The following is a 19,908-nucleotide window of genomic DNA, read 5'->3' as shown; positions in this document are numbered from 1 at the left end:
TTTTTTTTTGAGACAGAGTCTTGCTCTGTCCCCCAGGCTGGAGTGCAGTGGTGCGATCTCGGCTCACTGCAAGCTCCGTCTCCTGGGTTCACGCCATTCTCCTGCCTCAGCCTCCCGAGTAGCTGGGATTACAGGTGCTCGCCACCACATCCTGCTAATTTTTTGTATTTTTATTAGAGACAGGGTTTCACCGTGTTAGCCAGGATGGTCTTGATCTCCTGACCTTGTGATCTGCCCACCTCGGCCTCCCAAAGTGCTGGGATTACAGATGTGAGCCACCGCGCCCAGCCTTGGAATTTTTTATGAAGATAAGTGAGAGTACGGCAGCATTAAAAAAAAAAAATCAGGTGCAAAATCAGCACACTTTACTGAGGAGTCTGAAAGAAGAATAAAGTTAGGTCATTTGCAAGGGCTCCCCCCAATACTTCCCCACTGCCCCCCGCAGTCTATTTAGTACAGGGGTTTTCAAGTATTCTTTTAGTAGGTGAGTTAAGGGCCCATAATCCCAAATTTATAAATGAACATAGAAAATGCTGGTATGGTATGAATGTGGGAAGGAATTTAAAGAATTACAAAAAAGTATGTACTGGTCAGACAAGTAGGGCTGAATATGGACAATATGTGGATATTAAATGTTTTCTCTTTCCAGGTTAACTAACAATAATTATGTTGAACCATATAAAGTTGCCATTGTTGTACATAAAAAAGTGGTTAAATATAGGGAATTTCATATGACTCAAAATAATATGAAGAAAATCCTTTGTCACAGAGCTCTGGGTACTGGCAGGTTATTTTGGACATGGCTTGTTCTCCAAATTTCTTACCTTGCTCCTTTCTCCATCTCTGGAGACTTACCCAGATGTATTGGGTAAAGATTTATTCCCTGGTTCATCTTTTATGTTTGGAATTAGTCCCATCCCCTCTGAGAATGCTCAGAGCTCACCACCATAGACCCCTATCTCTCTAAGACATTCCTTTGGAAAAAACACAGTTTTTTCAGTATCTTGGGAGGTGCTCACCAATAGCCATCACTCCAACTTCCAAAATTCTGACCATTCTGGTCTCCTTAATAAGCTGCAACTCATAGTGGCCTGAAATAAGTAGACGATCTACAATACCAAGTCTATGCTACATATATTTAAGATACGTGGTACCCATACTTATCTCTGTGTGTGTTTGTGTATGTAAGGCTTTCAGACTACATCTACCTTTAGGCAGAAAGATAACATGTATGAAAAACAAAGGATACATTTTTGTAATTCAGATAACTGGCATAAACACAACTTAGTTAAAGAAATGCAGGATGACTGCAAAAATGAATGAAAGCAGGATTATCTCACCCTTTGTACCAAATGTTGATTTGCACAAAAAGGTTAAGGTTCAGTAAAACCATACAGAGGGAAGTGTGAGGGGTGTTAGAGCATGCAAATGGAGAGTGAGAGTGAGTGAGAACTTACCACAGCCTGGAACAATCAAGACCAAAAGAAGAAAAGAGTAAACATCTGCATTAAAAACTATTTGAAAAGCAGCGTGATTCACTTCTACCTGCTTTAGAGCCCGTATCTCATATATTGGTTGCAGAAACCATCTGGTAGGCAATCCTGTTTTCATGATCAGGTTATTAAGGAGTTTTTTACTTTTTCATTGGAAGGAATGCCTGAGGAGTTACAGAGTCATGTCTTGGTGACCCAAAAGCACATCTTTTGTGCTACTTCTGTGCTGCTCAGTTAGCCTGTGGCCATCTCCCTTGAAACTCTGTTTTTCCCTTTCAATTCTTCTGCTCCCACATCCCCTTCCCGACTCATAGCATTTTCTGCCATTTTTCTTGCTGTCTTACCAATGTCACAAATTGTATATTTTCTTCATGGCTTCCAAAATGGCTCCAAAATGCCATTTTCTCTTCTCTGTCTTCCTGTTCTGAAGGTTCCCACACTTCTCTCTCTCCCAATCTATGTTCTCACTTCAGATAGTTCAGATTCTTTTCCATGGACCCCAAAAATGTCTAAATTTGCTTTTTTTTGTATAGATTGTTTATGCAGATCCCCATTTTTCAGACCATTAGTTTCTCTGTCTCCACTATCTTGATATTCCTGTGTCCTGAGAAAAATCCTAGTAGGATTAATTTGTTTATAATAAATGGCTACTTGGTGATACTTATCCTTTCCAGGTAGAAAGTATCTACCTTTATTAATTCAGAAGTTAGCTTTTTTTTTTTTTTTTTTTGGATGGAGTCTTGCTCTGTCGCCCAGTCTAAAGTGCAGTGGCGCGATCTCGGCTCACTGCAAGCTCTGCCTCCCGGGTTCATGCCATTCTCCTGCCTCAGTCTCCCGAGTAGCTGGGACTACAGGCACCCGCCACCACACCTGGCTAATTTTTTGTATTTTTAGTAGAGATGGGGTTTCATCATGTTAGCCAGGATGGTCTCGATCTCCTGACCTCGTGATCCGCCCGCCTCGGCCTCCCAAAGTACTGGAGTACAGGCGTGAGCCACGGCGCCCAGCCCAGAGGTTAGTTTTTAAGCTGCCTTTGGTAAGCAGAAGAAAATATGTATTTTTCAAACAACTTCAATGGGGATTGACCTAGAATGAACATGCTGGAGTTGACTCCTCCAGCTGCAGCCTTAAGAACAAGAAGCTGAGCCTGGCGTGGTGGCTCACGCCTATAATCCCAGCATTTTGGAAGGCTGAGGCGGATGGATCACGAGGTCAGGAGTTCAAGACCAGCCTGGCCAACATAATGAAACCCTGTCTCTACTAAAAAATACAAAAATTAGCTGGGCATGGTGGCACCTGCCTGTAATCCCAGCTACTCGGGAGGCTGAGGCAGGAGAATTGCTTGAACTGGGACCCAGGAGGCGGAGGTTTGCAGTGAGCTGAGATAGTGCCATTGCACTGCACTCCAGCCTGGGCTACTGAGCAAGATGATGGGTTGGGGGCAGAGGAAGTATGGGGTCTGAGAGCCACTGCCATTCTGAAAATAAAAGCATGGGATGTCTATCCACACAAGCAACAGTCTAAAATATGTCTGCTGAAACATAATAGCGTTATAAGCCTTCCTGAAAAGAAAATGAATGGTGCCTGGGTTTAGCCCATTGAAAATGTTGCTCAGAGACATTCATAATTAATATATAGTATGTTCACTTTCAGGCCAATACAGTGGCTAAGTAATATTTTCCATCTTCTTCATTGCTTATGCAGCAAACTGGGAAAAATAACTTTGAAATTACATTGACTTGCAATATAGGAAACAAAATAACCATCTGGTATTCTGTCTAGAAACAGTGGTAGTTCGAAAATAGAAGAAAAATTGTGTGACAGTAAAATCAAAGGTTTGATATGGTGGAGCCCCTAGGAATTCTCTTATTTCCTAGAATATTAGGAATGTTACTTCTTAAAACATGTTCAATTTAATTTCACTTTAATATATGACACAAACTTAGATATTTTAGGGTGAGCTGGAAAGAAGAGCATGTTGAAAAATAAGTGCCATCTTTCTTCAAGAAGTTAGAAATCACTGTTAACTCAACCCATGGATTTCTTTGCTCACTTGTTTCCCAACTTTGTACATTCCTATGGACAAACATGTAGACCATCACATCCAGAGAAACACTCAAGTATAGTCAGACACACCCACACCTCTCCATTCACTGGCACACACAGATGTCTCATAAAGAATGAAAGACAACATTCAACTGCTCAGCAGAATTTATGGGCCCTGTTATTTCTGGTGAACTTACCTGCCCGTAAAATGCCACACGATAGTAGCGACCAAACAGCCGCTTCTCCGAATTCACCACCTCTGCCACTTTCAGATATGACCGATGAATGTCGTAGTAGAGATCTGACAATTTCTGAAACCATAAGTGAAAGAGTTTCATGAAGATGATGCTGACATACAAATAAGGGAGTTTTTCATTTTGAAAACTGTAAGTAATTTTCCAATTCAACAGAGGATATTTTAATTAACTTCTAGGGGGTTGGAATACATACTTTGAAGTCTCGTTGTTTCTCAAAGACAGCAATGATGGGCTTGTTGACATCAGCAATGAGTTCATATCGCTCAGACTTCCAGAGAAACTCCACACACATGTATAGCTGCTCCACCAGGATATTCTGCGATTCCCCCAATCAAAATGAGATTTTACATGATTAGGGTTGTGGCTCATGCCTGAAACTTGGTTTCAAAGCTATTGCACTGTCAAACTTTTCCCTCCGTTACTGGCATTTAAAACCCAGCAGGGGATCGTGGTGTCATCTTGGATTCTTGCCTATCCCGCATTACCATTACCTAATTCGTGCCCCAAAAGTGCTAATTCAAATCTGTGAAATGCCTTCAGATCTGTCTCCTTCTTCCCATTCCCACTGCTACTGGCTTACGTACTCCCTGACCCCTGCAATAGTTTTGAGCGAATCTGTTTTCCCTCTCCAATTGCTGCTCTCCAGTAATCTTTCTTTGTAAGACATAAATCTGATCAGATCTCCAGTGCCTTAAACCTTTGTGGGAACTCCAGTATGTAAACTGCTGTCCAAACTCTAGCATGGCCTTCAAGAAGCTCCACAATCAGGCACCAACCTCCCTCTCAGTGACCCCTTCTTTCAATGCTCTGTCGTTGACTTTGCACTTTGGCCATAGCATATACCACTCCATTATTAGAATACCCTCTGACCTCCATACTTCTGTCTGTGTTATAGATGCACCTATAAGAACCTTCTTATTTCACACCTTCAAGTCCTATCAAGACTCAGCACAAAAAAAATGAAGAGCTTTTACTTACATTCCATTCATCACAATTTCAACCACTTTCATGTAAAAAAAAAGTTCCCCTTCTAATTGCAACTGTATATGATACCTAGATTTGGCCACTGGGCATTTGTTTTTGCCTGGCCATTCCCCACCCTGTAGGAACTCTGTCTTTCTCAAGATCCTAAATTCTTTGAGAGCAGGAATTATGCCTTATTTTTTTTTTTCCAGCCCTTACCTCAATTCCTTTCATATATTAGTGGTTTAATAAATTTTCAACTGAATAAAGTTATATAAGCTTTAAAGCAAATGTATGATATTATTGGAATGTTTTCAACAATTTCTTTTAAGAAAAGGTTCTTAAACATTATTTAAAATAGTTAACATAAATATGTAATTATATTTACTTTGTTTATTTGCAATATATGCTAAATTGATGTAGAACCATATGTAAAATTGTATTAAAATCATCTGAAAATTTACTTTCTGTATAATTTTTTCCATTTATGTAATACTGACTTAAAAATTAGCTTATAAAATATTTTACTTAATGAGAGGAGTTCCATTTTCTTCACCAGAACTATTGCTAAGTAATTCTCAGTAGAAAGTTTCTTTTTTTAATTAATGAAAAAGAACTCTGGTTATGTTCCATAACAGAAGGTTTTCTAAAGAAACTAGTGAACTTTTACATCCACCTGTATTTGTAAATAAACTTGCTAATGCTTTTAGAAAAAAAGCTATGATCAGTTCGCAAAATTTAGCATCCTTTATCACCTTTACCAAAAAGCCAGAGATTTTATCTTATAGAAGAGCTGATAATATACATTTGAGCCCATCTTAGAGAAGTAAGACTTGGTTTAAATTTTCACTGAAATCTGGTATCTACTAATCTTGGCTTAATTTTAGCCTGCATTTCATTTTGTCTAATTAATTTATATTACAGAATAGCTGTAAGCTTGTTTCCCCCTTATTTAGCTTAATGTCACAAGCCAATGCATCTGTTTACTTAGTTACTGTACATGAGATAATTTTGGTCTAACCTCATTGTATGGTGTATCTTGCATTCCAGAATCCTCTTTCATTGCTCCTTCTTCCTTAATGTTTGGTGTAATGCTCAAAAAAGCTGGCCATCCCATAGAGAACATGCCTTGGGAGGACCAAGCAGAATAAAACGTTATTATTTGAGACAAATTTTGCTTAGATTAGATAATGCCTTTCTTCGTGATGTTACCAAGTGGTAGTATTACAAAGCTCACACAATCAACAAGATGGTTAGATTATGACTATTGAGAAATACTCTCTGCTAGGCAAACAATATTCCCCTTTTTATAATTTTTGTATCATTTTCAGGTGGCATTTTTTATAAAGAAATAGCATGGGATTATGGATAGAACATAAGATTTGTGGGTAGATGTTGCAGTTCCAATCTTCTGGTTTAATTAATCTCTGAGACTGTGTCCCTCTCTTGTTAAACTGGGGACATTAATATCTCTCTCAAAGGATGTTGAAAGGATTCAAAACATTAATATTTGAGAAAATACCTGGTACACTCAGCACATTATAAAGACAATGCTTGTAGCTGGGTGTGTGGGTGCCTATAATCCCAGCTACTTAGGAGGCTGAGACAGGAGGATTGCTTGAGCCTAGGAGTTTGGGGCTAGAGTGAGCTATCACCATGCCATTGTACTCCAGCCTGGGTGACAGAGTGAGACCCTATCTCTCCCACAGTGGCCCCCAGAAAGACAATGCCCAATACTTGCTTTTTTTTTTTGAGATGGAGTTTTACTCTTGTTGCCCAGGCTGGAGTGCAATGGTGCCATCTCGGCTCACTGCAACCTCCGCCTCCCGGGTTCAAGCGATTCTCCTGCCTCAGCCTCCCGAGTAGCTGGGATTACAGGCGCCTGCCACCATGCCCAGCTAATTTTTGTATTTTTAGTAGAGGTGGGGTTTCACCATGTTGGCTAGGCTGGTCTTAAACTACTGACCTCAGGTGATCTGCCCGCCTCAGCCTCCCGAAGTGTTGGGATTACAGGCGTGAGCCACTGATCCTGGCCAATACTTGCTGTATTTCGCTCTTTTACATTATGTAGAAACCTTTTCAAATTTTCTTGGTATCTTAGCCACCAAGATTTAAAAAGGTCTGCCTCTACAGATACATGTGAAAACAGTTGATAATGGGTAACATTCCCAGAGGAGAGATACATCTGAATTGTGGGGAATGTGAGTGACTAGGAGCACTAGCTGGAGTGACAGACCAGCCCCTGAACTTTGGCTCCAACGCAAGCTAACCATGACATTTGGGGCAGATTATTTAGCTTCTCTTGTTTTTCTCACCTATAAACAGGAGGTGATAATAGCACCTAACTCACAGATTTGTTACTGGCAACTACCTGAGACATTGCTGGTACAGGGCTTAGTGTGGTGCCTTCTATGTAACAAGTGCTTTTTAAGTTATCACTAATACTTTTGTGGAATGTTTTTGTTTTTAATAATCAGCTCATTGGTTATGTAACTAAATGATCACTCCCCAAACATGCGAGAAATTATAATAATTATTGCTATCTAATCCTTGCTTTTCTATAAATTTTATTTTTCTCCTTTTTATAATAATATTAAACATATATTAAACTACATGAGAGTTAATTGTAGGAGGAGAAGTCACAACATAGTTCTTGCAGGATGATGATCACTTATTAGTACAACTGAAGCAGCTGTACTTTCTGGGGTCGCCTATCTTCACCTATATTCATACCATTGTGCACATTGTAGGGAAGGGATAGTTTACTCCTTTGACTCAAAAATATCAAAATAGAAAAGTATATTAAGGGCTTCAAATACATGCCAATGACATTCACATATATGCTGATGATATATGCTAATTAGAATATGCTAATATAGCATATATCATCAGCTAATGTATCATCAGATATATGTTAATGTATCATAGATGATCACCTTCCTAATTTTAAAGTTTATTAAACAAATATATCCTTTTCTTGATGGACACATTATATTCTAATATCACCTTAGGTCTAACATTGGGCATTTAAAGCATTTTGAATATTAAAGATTCACAAAACTTTTTGGTATATAAGTTTCCACAAGTTCTCAAACTAACAACTGCCTTTATTGGTTTTCTTCAATTTTGTTCTTAGAATTTGAAAGTCTTTATGGAACGTTATGGCATCTGGTTATGATAAGCAATAGATGAGGAGGAAGGGTATGTTAAATAAGGCAATGATGTTTTGATGACTTGCATATAAATATCAGGCTACATAGGAAGTGTGACACTAAGCAAGAAGATTCCTGAATTTTTGGGTGGACATGAGCCATGGGTGCCATAGGGTGCCACACCTGGCTTCTTCTCCAAGGTCCTCAAACAAGTGACCTCACTGTCTCTCAGTTTGCTTTGGTCATTTGGTTCAAAAGTCTTTTTTTTTTTTTGAGATGGAGTCTTGCTCTGTTGTCCAGGCTGGAGTGCAGTGGCGTGATCTCAGCTCACTGCAACCTCCACCTCCTGGGTTCAAGCAATTCTCTGCCTCAGCCTCCTGAGTAGCTGAGATTTATAGGCACCTGCCACCACGCCCGGCTAATTTTTTTTTTTTTGTATTTTAGTAGAGACGGGGTTTCAACATCTTGGCCAGGCTGGTCTTGAACTCCTGACCTTGTGATCCACCCGCCTTGGCCTCCCAAAGTGCTGGGATTAAAAGCGTGAGTCACGGCGCCTGGCCGGTTCAAATGTCTTATATGCAAAATCCACTGAGACCTTTTAGAAAACATACAAATATTTAAGTGAATAAGGGATGAATTATGTTTCTGAAATATAGCAAGTAAAGTCCATTTACATTTCGTTTAAGTATTTTGATTTTCAACATCTAAAAATGTATTTCTGTTGTTTGTACACGGAGTTTTCCACTGCATTTGGAAAGTTAAACCAGTGTTATCAAACAGACTACAGTTCATAAAATTTGGATTCAAACAAATTTTTGCAAGAGAATGTAGATTTAATGTGTAAACTATATCACTCACTTTTTTGTGCAAAGAGTAACTCTTTAGTCATTATTATAATTTCAAAAAATCAGACATTAATGATGGAATATTTCTTTCTGTCGCCAGGTGAGTGCAGTGGTGCCATTCGGTCATGCAATCCGCCTCCGGTTCAGCCTTCTCCTGCCTCAGCCTCTCCAGTAGCACCATGCCCAGCTAATTTTTTTTGTATTTTTAGTAGAGACGGGGTTTCACGGTGGTCTCGATCTCCTGACCTCGTGATCCACCCGCCTCGGCCTCCCAAAGTGCTGGGATTACAAGCATGAGCCACCGCGCCCAGCCTAATGATGGAATATTTCTAAAAGAAATCTGTACCATAAGCCATATGTTATAAATTGTCAATTTATACTTTTTAAAAATGAAATGGAACATGCTGATTATAAAGTCCTACATATATAGAATATATATATGTATATGTCTTCATTTTTCTTTTTATTTATTTTGGAGATAGAGTCTCACTCTGTTGCCCAGGCTGGTGTACAGTGGTGCTATCTTGGCTCACTGCAACCTCCGCCTCCTGGGTTCAAGTGATTCTCCTGCTTCAGTCTCCCAAGTAGCTGGGATTACAGGTGCCTGCCACCATGCCCGGCTAAATTTTGTATTTTTAGTAGAGACCAGGTTTCGTTGGCCAGGCTGGTCTCGAACTTCTGACCTCAAGTGATCTGCCCACCTTGGCCTCCCAAGTGCTGGGATTACAGGCGTGAGCCACTGCACCTGGCTCTTTTATTTGGAATAAACAGTTTTATTACATTTAAAAACTAAAATAGATTCCTCTTGCAATTTCAAACAATTTACCAATTTCAGAATAAACATCCCTATGGCAGACTGGCATGCAGATTGGTAGCTAAATATGGCCGTAACTCATAAACTTGAATGTTGGAGAACATACAGTTCTATTTGCTGACAACTTTTCAGTTATTTAAATTTTATCAATTTTGGATGGGATTTCTGAATGGCAGGAGTTTAAGTTTTTTGCAGAGTAAGTTGTGTAAATCTGAGATAGCTTTTGCTTCTAAGAATATATTTAAGAAAGTTTCACTGAAGTAGAATTTAAGCAGCAAGTGGATTTCCTCTGCATTAGGATAAATGAGCAGTTAGGTCACTCACTTCCTCCACTGGTAGTTGTTAGTAATGAGTTGCTATCACAGGGGTGGGTATCCTCCGAGAGCAGGGATGCTGTGCAAATCTTTTCCACTTTCCAGTAACCTATGGTAGTGCAAGATGAGGTTAGGACATTGCTACATGTTTATGTTAATACAAGCTTTTGAGACTACAAATCGTTAGCCAATGATGCATTCTCGTTTTGAACTAAGAAGTTGACCATCCAGTTAGCCTTTGCTGTACATAGAATAAATAAGTCAATGGCATGATAGACTTAAAATGTTAAAGTACAGCATAATTAGAAGTATCTGTGAAAGCGATTATTACTTAATTAAACATAACAGATTAATAAAATGTAAAATTAATACATTATTTCTATTAGGCTTCAATGTGTTGATATCCAGGCTTTTTGCCTCCCTCACGTGGTCATCTTACCCTTTCTTTTCAGATATTCTGCAATGAGAGCAGCAATATGGATGTAACACATGGCAGCCTGTAATGAGAAAGAAAATAAAGAGGCTCAGGGGACAGAGTTTAATATAATTAGGGCTAATCTTCCAAGGTGAGTCAGTATTACATATCAGAATATGTTAGAAGGATCCTTTGTAATGACCGAATTGAAAGCAAGAATCAATTGTATTTCCAAAAAATTCACCATCATGAATAAAATGAATATTTGGGTTTTTGTTTATTTGTTCTTGATTAGTTTGGAGATGGGTGAAGGAGCTGGCCCAAATAATTTTCCCATAGAATTCTCTTCCTCCTTTAAAGACTAAGCCTAGATTAAAAATAAATCATAGGTCTCCTTTTAAAATTAAAACTATAACTCTAGTGTTTAGATATAAATTGGAAATAAAAATAATCTGCCTTCTAAATAACTTTTTTTTTTTACCTCCTGGGATAGCCCCTCTGAATTTGTGTTGCCTTTAAAATGGTCCCCTCACAAGTGAGCACTTGATTAAGTAGTGTGACCTAATGTAAACCTGTGCTCCCCACAAACCAGATTGTACGGCTGATGTTATATTTTACTCTAATGTCTCTTATGAAGCCCTGAACATTGCTGAACACATATTAAACTCGACTTGCTAAAGATTCCAAATAACTTCAGCTTTTTCCTTTTGAGGTTTTATGGAGGAATTTCATCATTTTCAGAGCAGCCCAAGGGCTTCTCATTCTTGTCCTCACTAAATTGCTGCCAAGCCAGCCTTCTGGTTTCCATTCCAGAGTCCCTGATTACCATATGTGTTTAGAAGAGCTTCAGAGTTTAGGACTATCCTAGACAAATTAATCTCTTCCCCGAAGGGACATAGTTCTGGAATAGAGTAGAACTTCCCATTTGGTACTCAGAAGCCCTTGGGTGCTGTGAATTGCTGCATATGATCCACCCAGTATTGAAACTGACATAAAAAGTTAAATGTTGACTTATAATTCTCGCACAGTGGACTCTCCTCACGTGGTGCTAAGGATCATTAATTTTTCCATGGCCAGTTCAGACTAGCTGTAAATGAGGACTGATTCTCCCTGCCTGAGTTTACTCACTATGGTGGCAAGCTTCCCCATTCAACTCTAGTTGCAGAGAAGTTTTAAAACACAGAACATTAATTTAACGACTCAATTCCCAGACACCCTTACCACACTCCTCCTTAGCCTCAGGTTTTTAGCAATCAGCGTTGCATTACAATTTCTACACCTGCAGTTGCCCCCACTGACTCTGGCCTTTATTTGATGTCATTTACTTAGAGTCAGATATCCTTGAATGTTATATGCAAATTTACTGTATATGATATATAACTGAGTCATTTCTAGATTAGTGGAAAAACATGGTATCTTTTCCTAATCCATGCTGTAAATGAAGATCCAATTTTCCTGATGAAGAGGACAGTACTGATGGTAAATGACCGAGCCTTGGCTAATCACCTCAGATAAATCTCCGTTTCTGGCGTGAATCTTGGCCATACTTTCCAGCCAGGTCCTTCGTAGTTCAGGAGTGCTTGCATAGGAGTTTGCCAGGCTGTACTGGAGATCCACCAGCATCTCGGGGTCCTTCTCATGCTCCTTCATCTGGGCCGTGGCCATCAAAACAGTCCTTATACGCTTAGTCAAGTCCTTCACCTCTGCTGGGAAATTGCTGTTCTTTGGAAAAGAGAGAGCCTGGGTCATTATCTGTTTAGAATCTACAGGTTAACTGACTTTAAGTTATGCTAGTAATTATGGCTAGGCATAACAGTTTGGAGCATTCTATATATAGTTATAAATGTGTGCATTCTATATATGTGCATTCTATGTTTTGTGACTGTGGATATACACATTTGAAGATAAACATTTCAGGAGGCTCTATTATTTTGTCTTCAAGAACACCTTCTTCTGGTGGAACATCCTGATTGTCTTTGAGATATATTCCCCTTCCTGACTCTAGTTCATGTGATTTGAATAGGTCTGACTTTACTCCTAGAGACCATGGGTGGCACGTAACACTGGCCTGGCCAGTTCTATTTTTTGCTCCTCCAGGCTACAGTGATTGGTTTAGGGATAAGCATATGATTTAAGCTTGGATCAAAGAGATTCAGTTGTGGGACTTTAATTGGAACTATCAAACAAGGTGATTTTCTACTCATAAGATACTACTAGGGTCCTTAGGATTTCTGAGAACATGCCGAGGGGGATAGCCTGTCTGGAAATGAAGTAAACAAAGAGGAAAGCTGAACTGACAGTGAGAGAGGCAAGATCGAGGTAGTAGAGGGATGGGTCTGAAAATTATTTTAATCCCTGGGTCCAGCCATGACTGAAGCCTGGCTCTAGACTTGGACTTTTCAGTATAATGACTACAGGAGAAGTCTTCAGAAAGCGCTAAACAAAAGATAAGATGAATTTTCCCCCAAATAGAGTTAGGAGTGTCATTGTATTTCTGGATATTTATGGTAAATCCTCTTGTTCTAGGCCATTCAACCACGCATATTGGGAATGCCACTTAACAGATCACATGCTTAAAGTGTAAGAGCTGCTTAACGATTCAAACAATAAACTTGACAGTTTACTTTGAGGAGTGCTCAAAGCTCAAAGTCTCAATAAACAAAATAAACAATTATTATTATTATTATTATTATTATTTTTTAGAGACAAGGTCTTGTTTTGTTACCCAGGCTGGAGTGCAGTGGTGCTATCATAGCTCACTGCAGCCTCAAACTCAAACTCCTGGCCTCAAGCGATCCTCCTGCCTTGGCTTCTCAAAGTGTTGGGATTACAGGCGTGAACCACTGTACCCAATCTACTTTTATGATTTTGATATCTCACAAAAAGAATCCACTTCAGATTTAAAAAAATTCTGTAGTAAAAGCCTACAAAGCATTTCTTACTTTCATTTGCTTATCTCCATTGGCGAAATTATTGGTAATTGCAAGCGAATGTTGAAACCGAGAGCCTCCAATCCCAGCATCGGCTATTAACTGGCTCACAGCTTTGATGAGCTGGAAGAGAAAAAAAACGAACTCAAAAACAAGACCAGAAATAGTCTTCTTAAAGAAATCTACTGGGCTGGATAAATGTATTATTAGTTTCTCCCTGTAGGTCCAATAAAAGAAGTGTTTATGTATTAAAGCTCCAGAACGTATTATTAAATCAAGGGTGTTTCCTATAATCTTAAATACCTAAGAGAGGCTGCAGGAATCTTGGAATCTTGGGATGTCTAGAAGAAAAAAAATTATGTTTGGAATTTGGCGGGGTTTGACCTGTTGGAGCTAGCCATGGTTTCCTGAGTTGTTTACTCCATGTGATTCTACTTCCTGGCAGAAGAAAGGAAAGTACAAGCGGAGATAGGGCTCTGCTGATTTGTGCCCAGCTGCGCCCCTACTATTAAACAGAACTGAATGCTGTGGGCGTCTTTAAGGAGGACTCTAGCGGAGGAGTTAGTAACGGCTTGCCCTGAGGACAGTAGGCTTTAAGCACTGCTGAAACAGATAAGTGGTTTTAACAACAGTATTAATGAAAATTGGCAGCGCTTACTTGTAAGTGGGACCGGACAATTGACTTCTGCTTGTTAAATTCAAAATTCTTCCTCATGAAAAAGTACAGAAGGGCTGAGGCTTCTGTCTGAGTTGACCGTGACCTGTGGTTACAGCATTTTAAGACTTCATAACAGAATGATCCACAGAGGTCAGCAGGCCCTTGAAAGAACGCTGAAGGAAACTGCAGAAATGGAAGAACGGGTGAAGGGAGCAACATGCTTTCATTTTGCTCTGTTCATTCTCATATTTTAAAATTCCCTAAAACAAAATCCTTCTCCTTTTTTTTTTTAACCTGGTCTTTTTTTTTTTTTTCATTTGCAAGTGAGGAGGATAAAATTTAAGGTCTATGTTAGCATTTGTCTTTTTTCCTAGGTATAATTATTCTCTACATTGTATAAGTATCCTTTGTATCAGTAACTGATGACAATCCAAAATAACGGAGTGAGAGCTTTGAAATGACCTCAATTCACCTGACATTGTTAAGATCACAGGTGTTATTTACAAGCGTCCTCAAAGGCGGTGGCTGTATCCACTTTAATGTGGAATCTTTAACTTGATATGGATGGATATGCCAGTTGAAGGGGTGCATTTTACCTAACTTGGTGCCGCAAACACAGATAACTCAAAGAATTGGTGACCAGATGCTAATTGTCACCAGATGCTAATATCTTCTGGTATTTGAGCAGACAGACTGTCAAGGCTGTGCACTCATTTTGAGACCAGGAATCAATGTCTAACAAAACCCAAATTGAAGAAAACAATCCTTCTTCCCTCCCACTGAGAAACGCAAGGATTCCTATAGGTTTACTGTTCTATGGGTTTACTGTCATCCTACCTAAACTTCACTGAAACCTGGAGGATCCTTACCTTGCATACGAACAGTCTCAAGGAGGCAAACACATGCTTCAGCGCTGTGGCTGACTGATTGACTTGGAAAAAGAGCATGTAGGTATCAAAGACCCTTTTCATCAATGAATTTTGACAGTCACATTGTTGGAGTTGTCTCTGGAAATTCAATGCAGATGTTATTCAGGATAAGTGAAAGAAAATTTGCATTCTATCAAAAAATATTTATTGTGAACCTATCATGTGGTAAGGCACTATTTTGAGTGCTAGAAATAAAGGATTGAACAAGGAGACACAGTTCATGTTTACTGTGAAATTTACATGGCAGTGATTGAAAAAACATGACAAATTGAAATAGACTAGGATGATGTGACTGAAAGTAGTTGCTTTGCGGGTAGGATTACTTCCACAGGGTAGTCAGCAAAGACCTCTCTAATGGAAAATTGGCAGGTGAGCTCAAGGGGCCTGCCCTGGAGAGATCTGGAAGGATTGTCCCGTGCGGGAGAAACAGCTAGTGCAAGGGCCTTTATTTGGAAAGGAGCTTATGAGTTCAAGGTTGAGAAAGAAAAGCAGAGTAGCTGGTGCAATGGCGAGTGGGGTGGGGTGAGGGGAGAAATGGGAGATAAGGTCACAAGTTCTTGAAAGTACTAGTAAAGTACTTAAAATTTGTGAGATTTGAGTGACATTTTCATGGCCCAATAAAGAATCAATATAGGCATTACTTTACCACCATGCCGACATTTCACCTGAAATAGGGCCTTCTTGGCATAATTATGCTGTTCCGTGTAGACTTTATTCAAATAATCGAAGTTTTCCTGGCTCAATCTTTTTCTTTTTTTGGGACAAGGTCTCACTCTGTCACCTAAGCAGGAGTGTCGTGGCACCATCATAGCTCACTGCAGCCTCCACTTCCTGGGCTCCAGTGATCCTCCCACCTCAGCCTTCCGAATAGCTGGGACTACAGGCATGTGCCAGCATAGTTGACTACTTTTTAAATTTTTTTGTAAAGATGAAGTTTCACTATATTGCCCAGGTTGGTCTTGAACTCCTGGGCCCAAGTGATCCTCCCTCCTTGGCCTCCCAAAGTGCTGGAATTACAGGCATGAGCCGCCACACCTGTCCCTGGCTCAATCCTTAATGTGCTAGCCTAGGTGTTTAAGCTCCTTTGGTAGAGCTGCAAATGTTTTTAATAGCTTTATTGAAGTATAATTGACATACAATAAATTGAACTTATGTGATGTGTATAATTTAATAAGTTTAACACTGTCATACACCCATGAAACCATCACCACAATCAAGATAATGAACATATCTATCACTCTCAAAAGTTTTTAAATACTTTTTTTGTAATTCCTTCCTCCCATCCTTCCTCCACATCCCTAGGCAACCACTGATCCACTTTTTGTTTCTATAGTTTGCATTTTCTAAAATTTCATATAAGTGGAATAATATACACTGAGTAATATGGTATATACTCTTTTTAAATTTGGTTTCTTGGGTTTCACCCATGTTACAGCATGTATCAGTGGTTTATTTCTTTTAACTGCTGAGTAGTATTCTATTGTATGGCTATACCACAGATTTTAAAATCTATCCACCTGTTGATGTATACTTGAGTTGTTTCTAGTTTTTTTTTTTTTTTTTTTGCTATTAAAATAAAGCTGCCATGCATATTTGTGTACAAAGTTTTGTGTGGAGATATGCTTTCACTTCTCTTGGGTAAATACCTATTATAGTATTGGAATGGATGGTCATAGGACAGATGTATGATTAACTTTTTCAGAGACTGTCATACTGTTCTCCAATGTGTTTTTACCATTTTTCATTCCCACTGTCAATAAATGGGAGTTCTAGTTTCTCCACACCCTAGCAAAACTTTGGATGGTCAGTCTTTTTAACGTTAGCCATTCTAAGTAGTGATAATCATTTCATCAAAGATATCTGAATGTCAAATAAGCACACAAAAAGATGCTCAACATTATTAGTTTTCTTTAGATCTAGCTGTAAATTTAATATGTAGGACAATTTATCTCTTCCTCTTCTACTGAAAAAGTAGAGAGTCACACTCTCACTCAGCCCAGCTTGCCTGAGAGTGAAGCAAGATAAATGAGGGAGAAAGACTATTTGACAATAGTGAAATGCATACATGTACATTGACTAATGTCATGTGTCAACCTGTGATAAAATTGAAATCTCATCTTTAACATGTTTTCCACTCACACTTAGGTTGATTTATATAAGGTTAATTGATTTCATAAGTAGTTTTTTAAAAAAACATGTTTTTGACTTCACATGGTTTTTCTACCTCACATTTCATCTTTTTTGCAGAAAATGTTATCATCGTATTCACCTGGTGAGTCTGAGTGAAGAGAGATAACAGGTCTAGAATAATGAGGCAAACCTCCGTAGCTATATTGGCCTCAGTGTCTACGTGATGCACGATGTCTATTTCATTGGAGTTGCCTATAAAATACAAAATAAAACATGCATAAAAGTCTAAGACAATGCTTTGTACCCTATAAAGGATTTCCTTTCATTACAATATATTCAAAGTTTACTGGCATTTTGATTAATAATGTATTAAATCAAAGTGTTTTTGTTTGTTCAGTTTCTTCATTGGCTGAATTAAAAGTACTAGTCTTTAGTGTGTGTGCCCTTTGCATATATCAGTTGTGGAGTTTCCATTGTTTCTGAGTTCTTTTCTGTTAATTTGGCCAAAGACAGGGTCATATTTCTTTCATAATCAGGCTGTCTCAAGTTCTAGACTTCCGGGCTAATAGACCAAATGTACAGTCTCAGTGGACAGTCTTTATGTCCCCTCGGAAAGTCACAAAGTGTATTTATAGGTTAAGGCATATACCTTCAAACAAGTAACTGTGGGCCATGTGCCCATAATTCCTAACAATCTGTCAATGAAAAGAGTCAAATTCTGTAAAATATTTGAACAGATTTAGTGTGAGCCAAATATGAGTGACCATGGCCTGTGACACAGCCCTCAGGAAACCCTGAGAGCATGTGCCCAAGGTGTTTGGGCTACAGCTAGGTTTTATATGTTTTAGGGGCACATAAGACATCAATCAATACATGTAAGATGTACATTGGTTTGGTCCGGAAAGGCAGGACAACTGAAAGTGGGGGAGAGGGGCGCTTCCAGAGAGGGAGAGGTGGTTTCAAAGATTTTCTGATTGGCGATTGGTTGAAAGAGTTTATCTAGAGACCTGGAATCAATAGAAAGGAAATGTCTGGGTTAAGAGAGGGGATTGTGGAGACCAACATTCTTATTATGTAGATGAAGCCTCCAGATGGCAGACTTCAGACAGAAGAGATTGTAAATGTTTCTTATCAGACTGAAAAAGGTGCCAGACTCTCCGTTGATTCTCTCCTGGATCAAGAAAAGGACCTGAAGAGGGAAAGGGGATTCTTTACAGAATGCGAATTTTTCCCCACAAGAGACAACTCTGCAGGGCTGTTTCAAGACATGGCAAAAAAACAAAACAAAACAAAACAAAAAAAACAAAAAAACCCACATATTTGGGGATAAAATATTTTGATTTCTTTCCTTATCTGTGATGTGATGTTATGCCAGAGTCAGGTTGGAAAGTAAGCCATGTTATATAGGGTTAACCAAAACCCCTCTGATGAGACTGGTGTGACTTTCCAGGCCCCTGAAGAATTTGGGCAAGAGAAGAGAAAAGGTCAGTTTAGTCCTCAAATTATGTGCTTACAAAACGCTGGCCTCCATTTTACCCTCAGCACAAGCTGGAGTGTGTCCATCTCTAGGTTCAAGATGTCACCCTTGCTGCTTCTGGGTCATGGGCAACTTTATCCCCTCCCCACAGAGGAAGCAGTAATCATCTGTTTGACAGCAGCAGCCCCCATAACCTGCACAATGCTGAAAGTCACTTGTTTCCAAGGGAGCTATGCTAAACGTACGATATTGAGGGTTTTGCCTCTCCCCTTTCTTCACCATAGGGCACTACATTTTTTTTAACCACTCCCTGGTGATTCTTTCCTTTAAGAAATATTCCCAGAGCTACAGCAAACCTTAAAAACTGCGGTTTTAGTGCATTTCATGTCTTACACGTACCTAGAGAAAAACTGGTAACATCTTGTTCCTATTATTTCGGTTTACTTACTGGTCATGGTATTGTCTAACATCTGTAAGAGTTTGGGGTTAGAAAGTGCATTTTTGCCTCGAATTATAGGTAAAGTTTGTGATCTGTGCTGCTTATGGCCTTCATGACTGGAAGTGGAGTGCATCCTGAAAACGAAATAAGAAAAGTGGTTAGAGTTATTTGGGGATGTTACAGCCAAATAATACTTGTTCATTCTCAAATGTTTTAGATTGAGTCAAATATTAAAAACTAGTTTGGAAAGCAACTTTTTATTACAAATATTAATTATAGGTGACATGATGAGAGGGACTTTTTAAAGTACTTTTGGAGAAATTTTATTTAAGCCAAAATAGTGTTCAGATGGGTAATCTGTAGAATAACAGATCATTGAGTGAAATCTATTCAAGCATATCATTATTATTTATGAAATAATGGGATTCTGTGAATGTTAAGTTGGCTACTGGCTGATCAGGAAGGCACAGTGGTGGACATCAAAAAGTACAATATTGTATAGCTCAGATGCATCAAATTATTTTTAAAGAGATAAGTGTAAAATCGGGTTCTAAAACAACCCTTGCTTTCCGAGGTATTTGTATTTGGAAATTCCTGTTGATTTATCATTTCATTGGTGTCATGTCCACAGAGGGCTGACATGTGATGGTTATGGGAGGTTGGTAGTTAAAGGACCTCTGTGTCTCTGTGCTTCCAGGGCAATGACAATGGCCTGCAATGACTCATTCAACACCCCACAGCATTTCCAGCTGGGAAAAATGAGCCAGTGTTACTGTGGAAGTAGGAATATTTCCTACTGCTGACTTTACCATTTGGCCAAGGAAATAGGTTGATAATTCTTGGGATATGTGCTGTAATAAAAACTATTTATAACAACACTTATGTAAACAAAGCAGCATTTGGAAATACTCTGAAGTATCTCCTAATTCCTCCTTTAGGCCTTAACCTAAAAATGAGGCAGTGGTCTTCTCTTTCTCCCACTTTTCAAGGATGTTTTGGTTCTGGCTAAATCAGAAAACCTGGATGGGTGGAGGCCAAGGAGATGT

General features: G+C 39.1%; 1 protein-coding gene across 4 annotated transcripts in view; it reads right to left on the bottom strand.

Annotated features, from left to right (window-relative positions):
* DOCK10 (dedicator of cytokinesis 10) overlaps positions 1-19,908 on the bottom strand; it is a 277,368-nt gene that overhangs the window by 18,221 nt on the left and 239,239 nt on the right. For all 4 annotated transcript variants that reach the window (XM_058437931.1, XM_032754230.2, XM_032754224.1 and 1 more), the window contains exons 40-50: positions 18,872-18,996; positions 17,086-17,198; positions 14,757-14,894; positions 13,888-14,070; positions 13,242-13,352; positions 11,806-12,021; positions 10,324-10,381; positions 9,895-9,993; positions 5,781-5,887; positions 3,990-4,112; positions 3,737-3,850 (exon numbers count right to left, since the gene is read on the bottom strand). In XM_058437931.1, the coding sequence (XP_058293914.1) occupies positions 3,737-3,850; positions 3,990-4,112; positions 5,781-5,887; positions 9,895-9,993; positions 10,324-10,381; positions 11,806-12,021; positions 13,242-13,352; positions 13,888-14,070; positions 14,757-14,894; positions 17,086-17,198; positions 18,872-18,996 (1,387 nt within the window). The remainder of the gene's footprint in view (positions 1-3,736; positions 3,851-3,989; positions 4,113-5,780; positions 5,888-9,894; positions 9,994-10,323; positions 10,382-11,805; positions 12,022-13,241; positions 13,353-13,887; positions 14,071-14,756; positions 14,895-17,085; positions 17,199-18,871; positions 18,997-19,908) is intronic.

The sequence above is a fragment of the Hylobates moloch genome, unplaced genomic scaffold, assembly GCF_009828535.3.
Source record: "Hylobates moloch isolate HMO894 unplaced genomic scaffold, HMol_V3 SCAFFOLD_1, whole genome shotgun sequence".
Classification (NCBI taxonomy): domain Eukaryota; kingdom Metazoa; phylum Chordata; class Mammalia; order Primates; family Hylobatidae; genus Hylobates; species Hylobates moloch.
This window is presented reverse-complemented; position numbering and strand designations above follow the sequence as displayed.